At 43.3% G+C, this 16,734-nt stretch overlaps 1 protein-coding gene across 4 annotated transcripts in view; it reads left to right on the top strand.

Moving 5' to 3' along the window:
- The window catches only part of efr3a (EFR3 homolog A (S. cerevisiae)), a 264,071-nt gene that overhangs the window by 214,521 nt on the left and 32,816 nt on the right, over positions 1-16,734 (top strand). For all 4 annotated transcript variants that reach the window (XM_078540592.1, XM_078540593.1, XM_078540590.1 and 1 more), the window contains 2 exons: positions 2,598-2,662; positions 8,454-8,581. In XM_078540592.1, coding sequence (XP_078396718.1) covers positions 2,598-2,662; positions 8,454-8,581 — 193 coding nt within the window. The remainder of the gene's footprint in view (positions 1-2,597; positions 2,663-8,453; positions 8,582-16,734) is intronic.

Raw genomic sequence — 16,734 nt, 5'->3', positions numbered from 1 at the left:
TGTTCTTGCGATCTGTATAACTAGGGAAGTAGAGAGGATTTTAAACCAAGTTGTGGGGGCAAGGGATCAAATTTGGGACGATGTGGTAAATCAAGGAGTACAGACAAGGCAAAGGAGAGAGGTATTATTACGGGTAATGAAAAACCGACCAAAAATCTAACAGTAAATCAACAGATGAGAATCGATGAGAAGGACTCTGAGAAGGATGAACCACCAGTGATTAACAAAGGCGGTCAAGGAGAATATTCAATCAAAAACTAAGGCATACAATGCGGCACAAACTAATGGTAGGCCAGAGGATTGGGATTTTTTTAGGAACCATCTGCAGATGGTTAAAAAGCTAATAAAGAGGGAGAAAATTGATTATGAAAGTAAATTGGCAAGAAATATAAAAACAAACAGCAAGAGCTTCTACGGGTATTTAAAAAGAAAGAGAATAGCTAAAGTGAATGTGGGACCATTGGAGGATGCGACTGGAGAATTGATAACATGGAAATGGCAGATAATTTAAACCAATATTTTGCATCGGTCTTCACGGTGGAGGACGCTATAAACATTCAGGATAAGCAAGGAGCTAGTGAGAGGAAAGATCTTGTAACAGTCTCTATCACGAGTAACAAAGTATTTGAGAAACTAATAGGACTAAAGGGAGACCAGTCGCCAGGACCTTAAAGGAAGTGGCTACAGAGATAGTGGAGGCATTGGTCGAAATATTCCAGAAACTCACTGGATTCTGGGAGGGTCCCAGCAGATTGGAAAACCGCTAATGTGATGCCCCTGTTCAAGAAGGGATGCTCAGTGGTCTTATTCCTGAATTCAGAGTTGCATCTCAAACATACCAATTGAAAATACAGGTTATGACAATTGTTTCAAGTTTCCCTCTGGGGTTTAAGCAACTCAGCCTTTACCAACTGCTGTGTCATAACACAGACCACAACCCCTTGACCTTTTGTGAAGAAATGCAAAACCCAAAATGCAAGGCTATTTTGATTGAGTTTACTGTTTCAGCCTTATCACCTAAAGAGTACCCACATCGCAGGGATAAACAAGGATAGCCGATGCTTTATCCAAACTGTAGCTCAGTTTAGAATTAGCTTGGCACCAAAACTACAATAGAGCATAGCAATAACAGATTGAAGTGTGAATGAAAGCAAAACATTGCAGATGCTGGAGATCTGAAATAAAAACAAGTGCTAGAAAAACTCAGCTGGTTTGGCAGCACCCGCGGAGAGAGCAACAGAGTTAATGTTTCGAGTCCAATGTAACTCCTCTTTGGAAGTGTGAATGGGTATGCATGTGTTTTTGGTTTTTTTTTCCACATAGTAATGAAATGTTCCTACAAGTCACAAAATGAAATGTGATAAGGTGTCATGAAGATCTCCTATATGGACTTAATTTGTTATCGTATCAATTGTTTTCACCTATTAAACAATTTAAACAAAAAGGGACATTTCACTGAAAAACAAAGACACTGACTTAAAATGGCTGCTAATTTGCATGTGTGTAGCCACAGTCCATTTCATGGAGACATAGGGCCCTTGGAGGCCTCAATAGACAATGATTTTCCTGGAAGTGTAAAAGCTTCCTTCCTATCTCATCCAAATAGAAGAATAAACCATTCAGGGGTTAATTGCTGGAACATTAAAAATGAATCACCTCAGCTTTCACAATGGCTAAAAGGAGCTGTGCCAGACATGAGCTGATCAACCTCCTTTTAGAATATGCAACTGACATGGAGGGAGGTCATGTAATAGAACCTTGTGTAGATGCTTGAGTTTGGGATTTGGCAAAGATATCCTAGCTGCTGGAGAGTAGAGTTGTCTTTCATACTTTCTACAATATTCCATCCATGCTTTGAACCCTGTTTTGCTGAGTTAAAAGTGCCTACATTCCTACAGCAGACAGACTTTCTATTGAAAGCCATTGGATTTCTACAACAGTGTTGCCAGGAGGAAAGGGACATACCAGCCATGACTTTAAACCAACAGCCTCAGCTGATGAATGAACACCTCCAGATACAATCAGTGAATCTTTGTTGACTCCTTTTTTTAAATCTGCATTTAAGCTTGGCCAAGTTTAACTTCTGATACTCTCTAAAGTTGTATTTGTTTCTACATGCTTGGGGTTTGTGTGTGTTTGCACATGTTAGTGAGAGGTAGGACATATTTGTACATTTTTACCTGGGTGGGTTTTAGTACAATAAAACCAACCCCTTTATGTATTTACCTCAAGAATAATGGCTTAATTCTGGCAAACTGCACACAGTCAAGTACATACTGAATTGGCAATACATCATCATTTTTAAAATTCAAAGCCTCTGCTATAACCAAAAGGGAAGTGGGAAAAGAGAGGAACCAGTCTATCCCTCCTGACCTGGTCATAACACACCCTATCTACAGTGCTAGAACAGCATTTCTGGGTATCATTTGCATATTTACAAGTGAGAACTAAACGGTCCACCAATGTAACATGTGTATCATCTTACGCAGATTCAAGTAGATTTCATCTGGTAGAATTAGGAGTTTATCTTCATGTTTTTGGCTGATGTATGGAATTGTCCCTCTTAAAAAATACATCATATCTTTGTTTTTTTCAAGGTGATTGAAGTGAGAAACAAAGAAGCACCATATCTTTTGCCTGAATATATCAGAGAAAAGTATGGGTAAGTATGATTCTTTGTAAATCAAATTGAATTCTTGTGTTTATTTTGACCAATGGGAGTTGTGTTTTGTGGACCAAACTGACCAGATCTATCCAAATCTTGGTTTTAATCATCAATTTAAATATAAAATTAATTTTGGTAAAACTGTAATGCAATGTTCAGAAAGGAACTGCACAATGTTGTGAAACATAGAACGTGATATCCTGCTTGCACATAATTTTTTGAGTATCATGGAGAAATATTGTATTAAGTTCTTTATGTACTTCAATTATAGAAATAATACTGAAGATCAGAACTTAATAGTTGGATTTAATCCATATAGATGCAGATTTAGCTTAAATAACTTATGGATGTTCAATCACCAAATATGTCGTTAAAGGATTATGAACATACAAAAATGATGGACTTGGTATAATGGTCAGCTGATTTTTTTTCCTGCTCATTTAATTGCAATTAAGCATCCTGATGCTTCTACCCACTAGGAACCATGTTATCTCATAGAGTCGTAAAAATCCTGAGCCAATTCAAAAAAAAGAATTTTGGAAAATGCTTATCTGACCACCAAAGGTGATCAGAACAAGTTCCAGGAGACCACAATGACTGAGGTACATCACAAAATGATCTACATACGCTTTGTATGGAGTGTCCCTGGCCCTTGTGTCCGATCTCCCATCTGACCATTTGCAGCAAATCTGCCCTCATTGCATGAGTCAGCAGCTCGTCCCAGTAGATCAATCACCTTTTGTGACTAAAAGACCATCTGACATCTAACCTAATTTTCTGCTTGCCTATCTTGTACATCATGTCCCATTCTCGGGATGAGACCTAAACAAGGTGCTGTCCTTGTATGTTATAATGCTCTTCATTTTATATTATATACTACACCCCAGTACTTGATTAGCCTTTTACAAAAGCCTTGCAGCAGATTGCAAATCCTTAGAGACTTATGAACAATAAAACTTAAATTTCTTTCCAAAGCAACAGATGATAGTTTGGATCCCATATTTGGCATTGCTGCTAACAGGCATAACACTGAGCAACCTTAAATGCCATCTGCCAGATGAAGATCCATATCCTCATTACATCTAGATCTAATTATGGTCTGCCTTCAACTAGGGTTGCTAAGTTCTATTTTGATATTCACATTGCATATCATACAAATACAGTATAATAAATAATGACCTTCCAAAACCTTGAGCAACTATTTAATATAACTTAAAGGTATCATTAACTATTTGCTGAAATGTAGAAAATTATTTACCAAGTTGATACTTACTGTTTCCAAGAAGTCACATTTGACTTGAAATGCTAACTGTTTCTCTCGCCACAGATGCTGCCAGACCTGCTGAATATTTCCAGTACATTCTGTATTTATTTCAGATTTCCAGCATCCACTGTATTTTGCTTTCGTTTTGATGCTTGTTAAACCTGTCTGAGCTAATCTGACACCAATTCTCATAAAGACCTGGAAATATTGTACATGCAAAAAAATGTTAGTTGATATTTTTTTAATTTTCAAATTCACCAATTATTCATCTGTGAACTTTGAACAATAGGAGAAATATTGGTTTGCATTTTGTTGCCAATTCTTTAATATATATTCCAAAATATATACTCTACATATAGGCATAGTAATTACCTAAACAATTAGAGAAGCGCACAATACCTTCCTTTCATTTGCCCTATAATAGCCCAATGCCTTCCAGTGGAACTTTGCAAGGGGAATAGAATATATAATTAGGAAAGTTTTACTACAGCTGTAACAGGACATTGGTGAGACCACATCTGGAGAACTGTGTACAGTTTTGCTCTCCATACTTAAGGAATAATATAATTGCATTAGAAACAGTTCAGAGAAAGTTCATCCGACTGATTCCTGAGATGAAGGGGTTATCTTATGAGAAAAGGTTGGACAGGTTGGGCCTGTATCTATTGGAAATTAGAAGAATGAGTGGTGATCTTATTGAAACATATAAGATCCTGAGGGAACTTGGCAGAGTGGATACCGAGAGTTTGTTTCCTCTTATGGGAGGGACTAGAACTAGGGCACGCAGTTTAAAGATAAGAGTTCTCCAATTTAAGATGGAGATGAGAATTTTTTTCTGAGGTTGTTAGCCTGTGGAATTCCCCTTCCCAGAGAACAGTGGAGGCAGGGTCATTGAATATTTTTAAGGTTGAGTACGTAGCTTTTTGATTGACAAGGGAGTCCAAGGGTAGCAGGAGTAAACAGGAAAGTAGAGTTGAGGCCACAATCAGATCATCCATGATCTTATCAAATGGCAGACCAGGCTTGAGGGGTCAACCAACCTACTCCTCCTTCTAATTAGTATGTTTGTAATAGCAATTCTACTGATAGCTATTTTCATCAATTCTTTATCCTGACTCAAAGTATTTGCATTTTTACAAATGGTTAACAAGTGAAGGTATTTGTTTGTGTGTAACTTGAAATTCCATTGAAGCTTGAAAAATGGTTGAGAATTTTGCCATTAGCTTGAGTGCGGGGGCAAGTCATGTGATGAAACCTCCAGAATACATTTAATCACAGTTGGCAACCCTATCAAGAGGCAAGAATTAGATGAACATAGATATCTTGGAGGGTGTGGGGGCTGGGAGAGATTAGCGATAGAAAGAAGTAAGGCCATGCACGGAGGGAATTGTAAGTAAGTATGAGAATTTTAAAATCAAGACATTGCCTAACTGGGAGCCATTGTAAGTCATTGAGCACAGGCATGATAGATGAACGGGATTTGGTGCAAGTTAGGACATGGGCAGCAGTGCTTAGAATCTCTCAGGTTTAGGGAGTGTAGGATGTAGGAGACAAGCCAGGTCGAGAGTTGGAATAGTCAAGTCTAGAGGTAACAAGGAGGTAACAAAAACATAAATGAGGGTTTAGCAGCAGATGAGCTGAGACGGGGCAAAGTTGAGTGATATTAGGGAGGTGAAAATAGACCGTCTTGGCAAGGTGCAAATATGTGGATGGAAGTTCATCTTGAGGTCAAATATGTCAGCAAAGTTGTTAACAGTCTGGCTTAGTCTCAGACAGTTGCCAGCAAGAGCAGTGGAATTAGTAGTTAGGAAACAGTTTGGAGTGGATACTGAAAACAAATGTTTTTGGTCTTCATAATATTTAATTGGAGGAAATTCCTGCTTATTCAGGACAGGCCTATTAATTAGGCAACAGTGGAGTCATCGAGAGGGATTATGGTGAGCTAGAGCTGGGTGTTATCAGTGTACGTGTGAGAATTAACACTGTGCTTTCAAATCATTATCACTGAGGAGCAGCATGTAGATAAATAAGGAGGTGGGGGGGCGCGCAAGGATAAATTCTTGGAGGACACCAGAGTAATAAGTGTGGGAGCGGAAAGAGAAACCATTGCAAGTAATACGATTATATAGGTAAAAATGGAATATCAAAGCCAGATGCGAGCAGCACCACCCAACTGGACAACAGTAGTGAGGTGTTGAAGGGGGATGTGGTTAACCATGTCAAAGGCAGCTGGCAGTTCAAGAAGGTCAAAGAGGGATAGTTTATTTTTGTCACAGTCACATAAGATAGGTTGACAAAGTTTGAATGGTCTGGTTCAGCCTCAGATGGTGACCTGGAAAAAGAGTAGAGTCAGCGGTTTGCGGTGGGGACTGAAAACAATGGCTTCATTCTTCCCAGTATTTAGTTGGACGAAATTATTGCTTATCCAGTGCTGGATGTTGGACAAAGCAGCATGACAAATCAAACAGTGGAGGGGGTCAAGAAGGGTGCTATATAAATGCAAGTTGTTGATAGAGAAATTAAGCACAATTAATAACTGCTACAAATCTTCAAAACAGCCAAGATTCTTCTACATCCTCTTATTTTTTGCTGTATCCTTGTGTTCTTAAGGGAAGAGATCTAATCTAGTTAGTTTCAAGAATACCTTCTAATTCAGAAAAATTTCAAAATTTTCTGGTGTAGTGACATTGACTCTATTAATGAAAGCTTGATTCTTAGATGTTTAGCTATAAAAAATAAAATATCGCTCTTCCTTCCAAACAGCATTCAATGTCTTAGATGTCTCTGTTTGTCTTTAAGTTACTGAATTCTAGATGTAGGTCTCTTTATTATAATTTATGGTTGTGATTTTTGCTTTTGAACATTTTAATCATAAGCAAACTTGGTCCTACTTAGTTGCCTATGTAGCTTCATGCAAAATTAAAATTTAATTCAAATGTCAGTGCCTGGATTTGCATACCCATTACCCAAACAGCACGTGAGCTCTGAATATCATAGTTCACTGCTGTTGGCAATAATGAGGTTGCCACATTTCAATTTATCATGCAGGGTCCAGTCTTATCAACTTGACTGAGTTCATGAATTATTTGGAATATATTGTGCTTAAATTCCATCAGCAGATATTAATTTATTTTGGTGTCTGTATTACTTTAATCCTTTAGTTCAAACCTAAATTCCAGAAAGTGTAGGGTCTTTATCTTTGTACTTATGATTTTGGTAGAAAATAACCTCATTAAAGGTCCTAATTTTTTTTTTGCCATTATCCATTCAGTTGAAGGATCATGATATCGACACTGAAGATAACTTGGAGTGACCATGTCATAATCAGCAAATGATAGGAAGGTCGCTGTACATCCTTGCCCCTCTCCCCACCACTTTTATTTAAATGCCTCCTGGCACAGGGAAGATTCTTCCACTCCTGTCCTAGAAAAGCATCCAGATATACACACCATTTTAACTGCATAACTGACTACAGTCTGCATGGTCTCTTGTCTGCCAACCAAAGCATGCAACATCAGGAATCCAGGCCATGACAGACCCAGATGTTTTAAAGAAATTTTAAAGGATTCTTTGGACCAGCTGGGGCAAGAGTACTAGCCCCATCTTCGGCTCTACAAAGATACCTTTGGCCTCCTCTTATACCATGGCTCACCAGCACAGCGTGACCCCACACTAATTTTGACACCTGCATGCCTGCCGGGCAGCAGTGATGGAATTCCAGCCTGATTTGGTCAGAATTTGGTGTCGGAGCATACAAGTAAGGCCCAGAAGCTAAAATCCAGACCTTGAGCTCTGGGAGGGGTTGGACACTACGCTGCTTACTTTGGCCCCTGTTGCCCGATTCAAGTTGAAACCTGCTCTGTTTGTTTAACTGCCACCTATTGAGGACTTGTCCACAATGCGGCACTGGTGCTTATTTGAGTGTCGCTTATTTGATCAGAAGGTTTTCTTGGTGATTCAGGTGGATGTCTGGCAGTGTCCAGCCTCAACACAAAAACATTACTTGGGTATTCAGCTTGTTGCTGCTTGTGGGATCTTGTATGTTTAAAAAAAACTACCTATACAATCCACTTCAGATGATTAATTGGGTGTAAAGCACTTGAGATTGTGATTAGGTGCCATTTAAATGTAGTTTTCTTCTTTTCACTGCATGTTTATTGTATGATGATTCACAGTTCATCACCAGATGATGTGTTATGATGTAAGTATTGGCCACTAGATCAGTGAAGCTAATGCCTTGTGTGAGAACTCTTCTACAGAAACTCTATTCTATTAACACTCTATTTTTGATTGTATAATTTATATTTAGTAAACAATGATGTATTAATCCAGTGTTGCAGGTTTAAATTTGAATTCAATGAGAGAAAAGCCAGATCACATTATTAGTTTCACAATTTTGGATGATTTGATTTTTTTAAGTTTCTGCTAGGTTGTTGTAAACCTACTTTTAAAAATGCATTAAGTTACAGAAGCTTTTAGCAGTTGTGTCACATGCTTAGTGTTAAATTTTCTAACTATTAATAGATTGCCCAAGACCCTGGAGACACAAGACAAAAGCTGTCTTTTCTTGCAAAACAAGATTGCAGATGCATTGGCTGGCAGTGGCTACAATGTTGATAGGCTGTCGGTGCCCTATGTGCCCCAACCTACAGGTAGGAGTGCAATTGTTTCAATCTGTGGAATATACAGATGTATGTGTTAATGATAAAGACCAAGCCACATGAAACTTATAACCACAATAAGTCATTACCAGCTGAACTTTACTTGTGTTTCTGATAGAAAGGCAGCAGAAGGCCATGTGTGTACAACAGATAAGATTGATTCCAGAGGTGTTCTTTTTCAATAGTCAGAATCTCCCAATAATAAACCATGTTTTCAAGAATGTTGCACAATGTAGTTTGAAAAGCCACAGACAAGTAACTTAATCTCAACAGTTTTTCTCTGTAGAGTGAAACTGGTGGGAATGCAGAATTCTGATGATTAGTCAGTAAATTTATTTAGTTTGGTAACTTGTGCATGATGTGAAAAAAGTACTCACTGTTGTGGATTCGAGCCTTAACCAAGAGAACTGACCATGTAATTTAGGCTGACACTAAAGTAGCAGTACTGAGGAAGTGCTGTCAGAGATGCTGTCTTTTGGATAAATCTTCAAGACCTGCTGACACTATTTAAAGAAGGTCAGGGAAGTTTGTCCGATGTGCCAGCACAATATTTCTCCTGCCTAACATCGCTAAAACAGATTATCTGGACATTATCTTAACGCTATTTGTGGAACTTTGCTATAAATTGGCTGCTATGTTGCACTTGTAACAGTGATGACACTTGTTTTAATCCCAGATGAGATCCCTAATTGTGCTATGACTGGGTGAGGAGGAATAAGCTGGCTCCGCTTTCTTCCAACCTCCTCGGTCGGTCGCAACAAAGGTTTATTTAAAATCCTTTCCAATGGATGCCTTCTCCCAATCCAAATGTATTTACTTTTTATAAGGAGCCATTTTAACCAGGCTTTCTTGAGTCAAAGAAAGAGTAAGTTTATTAGTTACTAAAACCCGAGGAAAATTAATAAGATGCTGCATGTGTGCACAGATACGCAGACAGCACGCACACACAGACAGACAGGTAGAGAGACACAACAGACAGGCAGAGAGACAGAGACAGACGCTGACAGGCAGGCAGAGAGACGCAGGCGGACAGACAGACAGATGTGCAGGTAGGCGCACGCAGGGAAGCGCACACACCAGAAATGAGAAGTTGAGTCTAAAAGGGTGGAATCGTTCCACATTTGCACTAAGTGCGCTAATGACATTTTACCCACCAGACGCAATGGCGGCTTTTCACGTCGAATTGTCCCAAACCCACCGCATTAATAATGCATTCCTGGGAAACACACCATTTCTCATTCGCCTGCCACACTGTCATCTCGCCACTTCATCACACCGGGCACCACATTTAAAGTGCAGCTGCGTGCACACCTCTCAGTAATTCCAGCCCACGACTGCTGCATAGTAGACATGGCCCCGAAAGGCAAAAAGACTGCAGCCCCCAGGTTCCATGACACCTCCCTTGAGTGCCTTTTGGATGCAGTGGAGGCTCACCGTGATGTCCTGTACCTCTGTTCTGGCCACAGGTTGGGCAGCAACATCACCAATCCAGCTTGGGAGGCGGTGATCAGCACCAACGCCCTGCAAAGACGACAGATACCCAGTGCCGCAAGAGGATGAATGATGATCTCTGTTCCGCCTGGGTAAGTCACTTCTCATCACTCTCAACTCTCTCACTCATCACACATCCACAAGGCCCTCACTCACTGCCAGTTCAAAGGACATCACCATTCACACACTCACGCACACCATCACTGTCCTCATCCCGTCCATGGGACCACTCACCACCCACACATGACAGGCATACTTACCATATGGCCTGGCAGACGTCCTGCTTATGCTCCATCAGGACAAGCTGGCTCACAACAAGAGGGAGAGGTCGCAGGCTGGTGGAGGAATGCCTGAAATCAAGGTCCTCCTGAATTATGGGGAAAAAAAACAGCCACCCAGCTGGCCGGCGAGGATCTGGACTGTTCCTGTGCAGATGGTGAGGTCAGTGGTGCTCTAGCAAGTGCAACATCCAACAGACAACCATCCTGTGAGTGATGTGTCCTGTTTCACAGGCCACTGCCATGCACTAATTATCTCTCCTTGCTTTCGCAGGCACATCTGCCAAACAGCCAACAGAGTCCACGACCCAGGGCCTCCAATCAGGCCCCAAAGCAACCTCTGAAGAGGAATCTGAAAGCACCTCCCCGAAGTCCTGTCACAGCGCTCACTCACACCCTCCTCCAGCACAGAGAGACAACCCCCGGTGGGACCTAGCTTTAGAGTAGCCTCGGGATCACAATCTGGTGAGCATATCACACTTTCTGATTCACAGCAGGCGGAGGCAGGGACTTCCTAGGTGTCCGGCACTCGGAGGCCAGAACTTTGCTGAGCCTGAGTCAGCTGACAAGCCTCTGGTCTCCGTCATGTCACAATTGCTGGAGCCTCAAAGGCAAGCTCGGACACATCAGAAAGGGATGTCCACTGCACTCCTCAGACTGCAAGGCACGATGGAGGAGTCCGTCCGCCTTCAGGCTGAGGTGATAGCGTTGACGCACCAAGGTGAACACTGGTAGGATAGCAGCCGCCATGGTGACCTTGGTCCAGGGCATCACTCCTGCACTGCTGCGTGGGCTGAACACCATCGCTTACACCATAGTTGGCCTCCAAAAGCGGTGCGTGGCAGCCCGATCTCACCTCAGCTACCCCTTCTCCTCAAGGAGTCAGCAAGGGTCTCTTGAGCATGTATAGGGAGAAGGATCAGAAGGTATAGCCCTTGGGGCCATCCACCCAGGTGACTCCAGAAGTTTCCGGCCCATCTGAATCTCCTCTTCCTGTGACCTCAGCAGCTCCAGCTCCACAGGCTGAGGAGGGTGCTGCTGCTGCACAGCAGGACCCTGAAAGCAGGCCGGAGCCCTCCAGAGGCCGCCCGTAAAAGTCATCACAGCAGTCAGCAGGCTTCCTCCACCTCCTCTATAGATATCTGGGGAGCACCAAGATGTAGCGGCAGGGTTAGGAAGGTTAAGAAGATGTGTTGCACAACCTGGGCATGGGTGTTAATCGCTTGTACATAATGTTCAGCTTTGCTAATAAACTCCTAAGAACGTCTCCCTACCTGTGGCTCCTTGTTCTGATGAGCAGTGTTCGTGTCACTCAGACGTGTAACTTTTCTGCACAAGATAAACGTAGGTGTCTCAGTCCAGGGCCTCTTCCCTGTGTTTCGTGCAGCCTTTAGACCATGATGATGGTCCGGCCTCACACTCTGTAGACACATTACTGATGCCTGCACCTCGATGGTGCTCACCATTGCTGCCAGAATGTCGTCGGCAGGTGTCAGAGTTCCATCATTCTCTCAGCACCTTTAAGGTGGGCCTGGCCCCCATCTCTTCAGCATCTATGACCACTGATGCTGTGCTCCTGAAGGGCTCAGGTTCTGAAGGCGGTCAAAGAATCAGATGCTTTTAAAGTTTCACGGCTGCATCTCTATGATATGACCCTGATCACAGAGCACAAGTGAGCTGCCTTTGGCCAGACAGGAGTCAGACATTCTCAGAGGCTATGCGAAGATCTATGGAGTGTCCTCACTGCATGTCGTCATCATCCTTTTGCTGCATCTCCATGACAGGAGCATTATTATGGAGGGTAACCCAGACTGGAGGCAAACGTTCACAGGTGCAATGTGAGGATCTTATGGTGTCGCCTGATTGCATGTCGTCGTCATCCTCCACAAATCTAACAGCTATGAGGGCCTGCTGAGCGTGCCTACCTTGTCTGGCCAGCGCGAGGGCCTCATTGCCATCACCATCGCCTTCAAGGACCTCCTCACCCTTATCACCATCGATTTTGTCCTCATTGGAGGAGACCTCCAGCTTCTACATCTCAGCCAGCTTCCCTCCCTGTTGCAGCTCCAGGTTGTAAAGGATGCAGCAGGTGACGACAATGCGTGACACACTGTGGAGTATATCGCAGGGCTTGTGCACCAGAACCTCATTTTCAGCATCTCGATGATTTGCTGTACTAAGTTGCAAATTGCAGCATGATCCTCATTATACCTTCGTTCTGCTGCAGCCTGAGGGCACCGCAGGGGTGTCATCAGCCACGTCCTCTGCGGGTCTCCCATGTAGCCGAGGAGCCATCCCTGCAGCTTCTGTGGACCCTGGAAGACGTCAGGGATCTGTGATTGACTAAGAATGTAGGAGTCGTGCACACTCCCTGGAAAACTGTGCACAGACCTGCAGGATATGCAGGTTTGAGGCTACACATTCAGCAAATGGAAGCCCTTGCAGTTTACATAATTGACCACATCTTGTGACGGAGATCTGAGCGCCATGTGAGTGCAGTCGATGGTACCCTGCAACTGTGGGGAAACCTGAGATCTGGGCAAATCGAATCGCTCTTGCATTCTGGCTCACCTGGTCCCAGGCGAATTGCACAGAGTTATATGCCCTCACAAACATGTCATCTATGACCTCATGGATGCATTTGTGGGCAGAGGCTTGCGATATCCCACAGAAGTCACTTGTGGAGCCCTGGAAGGAGCCATTGGCGTAAAAATTGAGCACCGCAGTCACTTTCACGGCACTGACAGTGGATGCCCTCAAGTTCACGTAGCACCAAATCCTGCAGGAGCTGGCAGAAGTCACCGACCTGTTTACTAGACATGCGCAGTCTTCGGTGACACTGGTTCTTGGTGCTCTGCAGGAATGACAGGCAGCGTCTATAGATCCTGGGTCTAGCTAGGCACTGACCAGCAATGGCTCACTGTGGCTTTTTGGTGGCGCGTGCGAGAGCCCCAACCGCCCCTTCTTCCAGAGGGTGCTGCTCCTCCCTCTGTGCCGCCAGGCACCTCAGTCGCTCTCTTCCCAGTCATCTTCGCTCTGTGTTCGCCACTAGGCTCCATGATCCTGATGATTTATCCTGCAGGATGAAAGAGAGAGATGCGTGAGTTAGCATGGGTGTACTAAGAACCTCTCTTGGTTAAGTTTGAAGGCCCCTTAACGCATCTCAGAGAGTGCTAGCCACCACTTAGATGGCCAGAGATTAGTGCTCTGCATGGCTGCCTGAAACCCCACCTTCCTCTGCCCCTCTCCACCTGACCAATTGGCAGCAGCTTTGCCCATTGGACTGCATGCTGTGCTCTCAGCTCAGGCGTAGGCATTCTTCTAAACCGTGCTGCAAAGCTGCATTATTAGCTTGAACCATGGGGGAGACTTGTCCGAACCAGGATGATGACGTTGCAAGAGGCTGTGAGCACCTCCACCTGTTACTGCTCCTCGGCCAGCTTTAGCAAGGAGATTGTACAACGTGCCCAGTCATCCAACTGTTCTGCAGTCCACTAAAATGCTCATTAGTTTGCAGTCTGTGCCCAAAGGGTGGAAAGCTCTGGAGCACTTGGTGGCAACTTGTTGCCTCTTGTGTTGCTTGAGTGGGCAGATAAGCTAGAGGCCTGACTCCAATCATATTAATATGGCTGCACCTAAATTGTCTCAGCTGCAGTGGAATGGTGTATACAAGGTGTCCCTAATGAGTGGCCGCTTCCCTCACCCAGTCCACCCACCCCTCATGTTCTTGTGCGCTACCTTCAACCACAGGGCAGCCACCCCCACCCCGCGCCTCAACCTTGAAGCCCAACAAGCGCTGCGCAACGTTACTGTGCACTCACCTCCGAGTTCCCCTCAAAGTGCAGCCCCCCAAGTGCACACATATGCTGTTGTGAAACACGTTGGTGTCATTGGGCAGGCCATCCGGCGGTAGGATGAGTCCGGCGGGCTAGCCTGATGTGCTGATGTATTACAATGAGGTTCTCAATGTCCAATGGCAGGAAATGCGGCCCACCATTGATGGGCTGAGCGGACGATCACAAACTGATTTCACGATGTCGTGAATCCGATTTTTGGCCTTCTCACCATACTGTCCGCTCATGCCACCGAACACGCCCGAAGCCAGCAGGCACAGACGATTCTGCCCAAAGTGTAAAAATAATACACATATCAGTCCTTGGTTTGTCCATGAAGTGTAGATAGTGGTATGTTGTAGCCGTTAAGTTGGGTGATTCTGATAGAGCTGACTTTGGCAGATGACCTGGTTCTGTCTGCAGGGTTAACTGAAGGGGCTGCCCTGTCTTTCTCTTTGCTGCCTGTCTCTGCTAAAATACACTTCTCTCCAGAGAGAGAGAGATCCTTCTTGCTTCTTTGTTGTTCTTTTTCTGACTGGTCATCCAGCAGTTTTTACCTCATTTTCCTGTATTCCCGGAGGAGAAATAGTCATGTCTTGCATTCATTTCAGAACCTTGTACACCTTCTGAGAGATAAATCGAGAGGAGATGGGCGTGTTTGGATATCTGATGAGATATATGAAATAGTCTCCATTGTCCTCACAAACCCAGGAGATTAGTCCAGCCTTTTGCATTTTCCATACCTTTCTTTCAAGTGTCTGTTTGAAGCTGTCCTTGACACCTCTTCAGGTGTGAAATTTCATGTCCTCCCAGGAAAGTCCCGTCAGTATAATCCATATAGGAATTTTCCAGAAAATGGTCCCTTTACAGTATCAGCCATCTTTTGATCAGTATCTTTACTTGTTTCTTTTAAAAAACACAGGTCTTCCTTAAAAAGTTCAATATGCCCATAGATAGTTGGAGAAGCTGTAGCACACTTTCATGACATGCTTCAAATGTACTTCACTGGCTGTGAAGCACTTTGGGATGTCCTTCAGCTTGGCAAAGCTTGCTCTCTCTGTTTCTCCTTCCCATTCTTTCTTCCTTTCTCTTCCCCACTCCTATTCCTTACTTTCTTCTCAATGGTGTAGCTGTTCTGACTTCAGTCAGTGTTCCCTAGAATGGTTGTGATCATCTGCACTGGCAGAAATTTCCACCTAGGTCAGTGGCAGATGTCATTTAGCAGTGTAAAAACTAACCTCAGTAACCTGCCATCAAAATTTGTGTAATCATACACCAACTCTAATATGATTCATTAGTAGAAGCAAGGGCCCTACCACTCGATATCCTTAGAAACCAGAAAAATGGCTTAGAACGTTGAGTGTCCAGTGCAGAAATAACACACGTTCTTTCGCGTACTGAAACCTAGTTAAGGCAATAAAGGGAGGAAAGAAAATTGACATTCAGATATTTTGAATAAGCAGGTGAGCATTTAACTCATTTTGTGTTGTTGCGTATAAGACATCCTCAATTGTCAGCATGTAAAATCACAGAACTGTTACAGAAGAGGCCATTTGGTCCATCGTGGCTGTGCCAGTTCTCCAAATGAGCAAATCACCTAGTCCCATTCCCCTGCCTTCTCCCCATAGCCCTGCACATTATTTCTTTTCAGATAGTAATCCAATTCCTCGATGAGGAATGCCTCGATTGAACCTATCTCCTCTCAGGCAGCGTATTATAGATCTTAATCACTCAATGCGTGAAAAGGTTTCTCCTCATTTCTCCATTGCTTCTTTGCCAATTACCTTAAATCTGCAACCTCTTGTTCTCGATCCTTCCACAAATGGGAGCAGTTTTTCCCTATCTACCCTGTCCAGACCCCTCATGATTTTGAATACCTCTATCAAATCTCCTCTCAACCCCCTCTTCTAGGAAAACAGTTACAACTTCTCCAATTTATTTACGTACCTACCTCATGACTTCTTGTCATTATTCTTGTGAATCTTTTCCCCACTCTCTGTAATGCCTTCACATCTTTCCTAAAGTGTGGTACCCAGAACTGGACACACTACTCCAGTTGAGGCTGAACCAGTGTTTTATCTCCCTGCTTTTGTACTCTATCCTAGACATTATTAATAGGGGCACTGTATGCTTAATTAACTGCTTTCTCAATTTGACTTGCCACTTTCAAAGGTTTATACACCCAGGTCCCTTTAGAATTGTGCCCTTTATTTTATATTGACTCTGTGTTCATCCTACCAAAATGAATCACTTCACACTTCTCTGCATTGAATTTCATTTGCCACTTGTCCACCCATTCCACCAATGTGTCTATGTCCCTTTGAAGTTCTACACTATCCATTTTATTCATTATGGGATGTGGACATCACTAGCTAGGCCAGCATTTATTGCCCATTCCTAGTTGTTCTTGAGAAGATGGTGGTGAGCTGCCTTCTTGAACTGTTGCATTCCATGTAGTGTAGGTACACCCACACTGCTGTTAGGGAGGGAGTTCCAGGATTTTGACCCAGCAACAGTGAAGGAATGGCAATATATTTCCAAG

This window comes from Cetorhinus maximus, chromosome 4 (assembly GCF_964194155.1).
Source record: "Cetorhinus maximus chromosome 4, sCetMax3.hap1.1, whole genome shotgun sequence".
In the NCBI taxonomy this organism is placed as follows: domain Eukaryota; kingdom Metazoa; phylum Chordata; class Chondrichthyes; order Lamniformes; family Cetorhinidae; genus Cetorhinus; species Cetorhinus maximus.
This window is presented reverse-complemented; position numbering and strand designations above follow the sequence as displayed.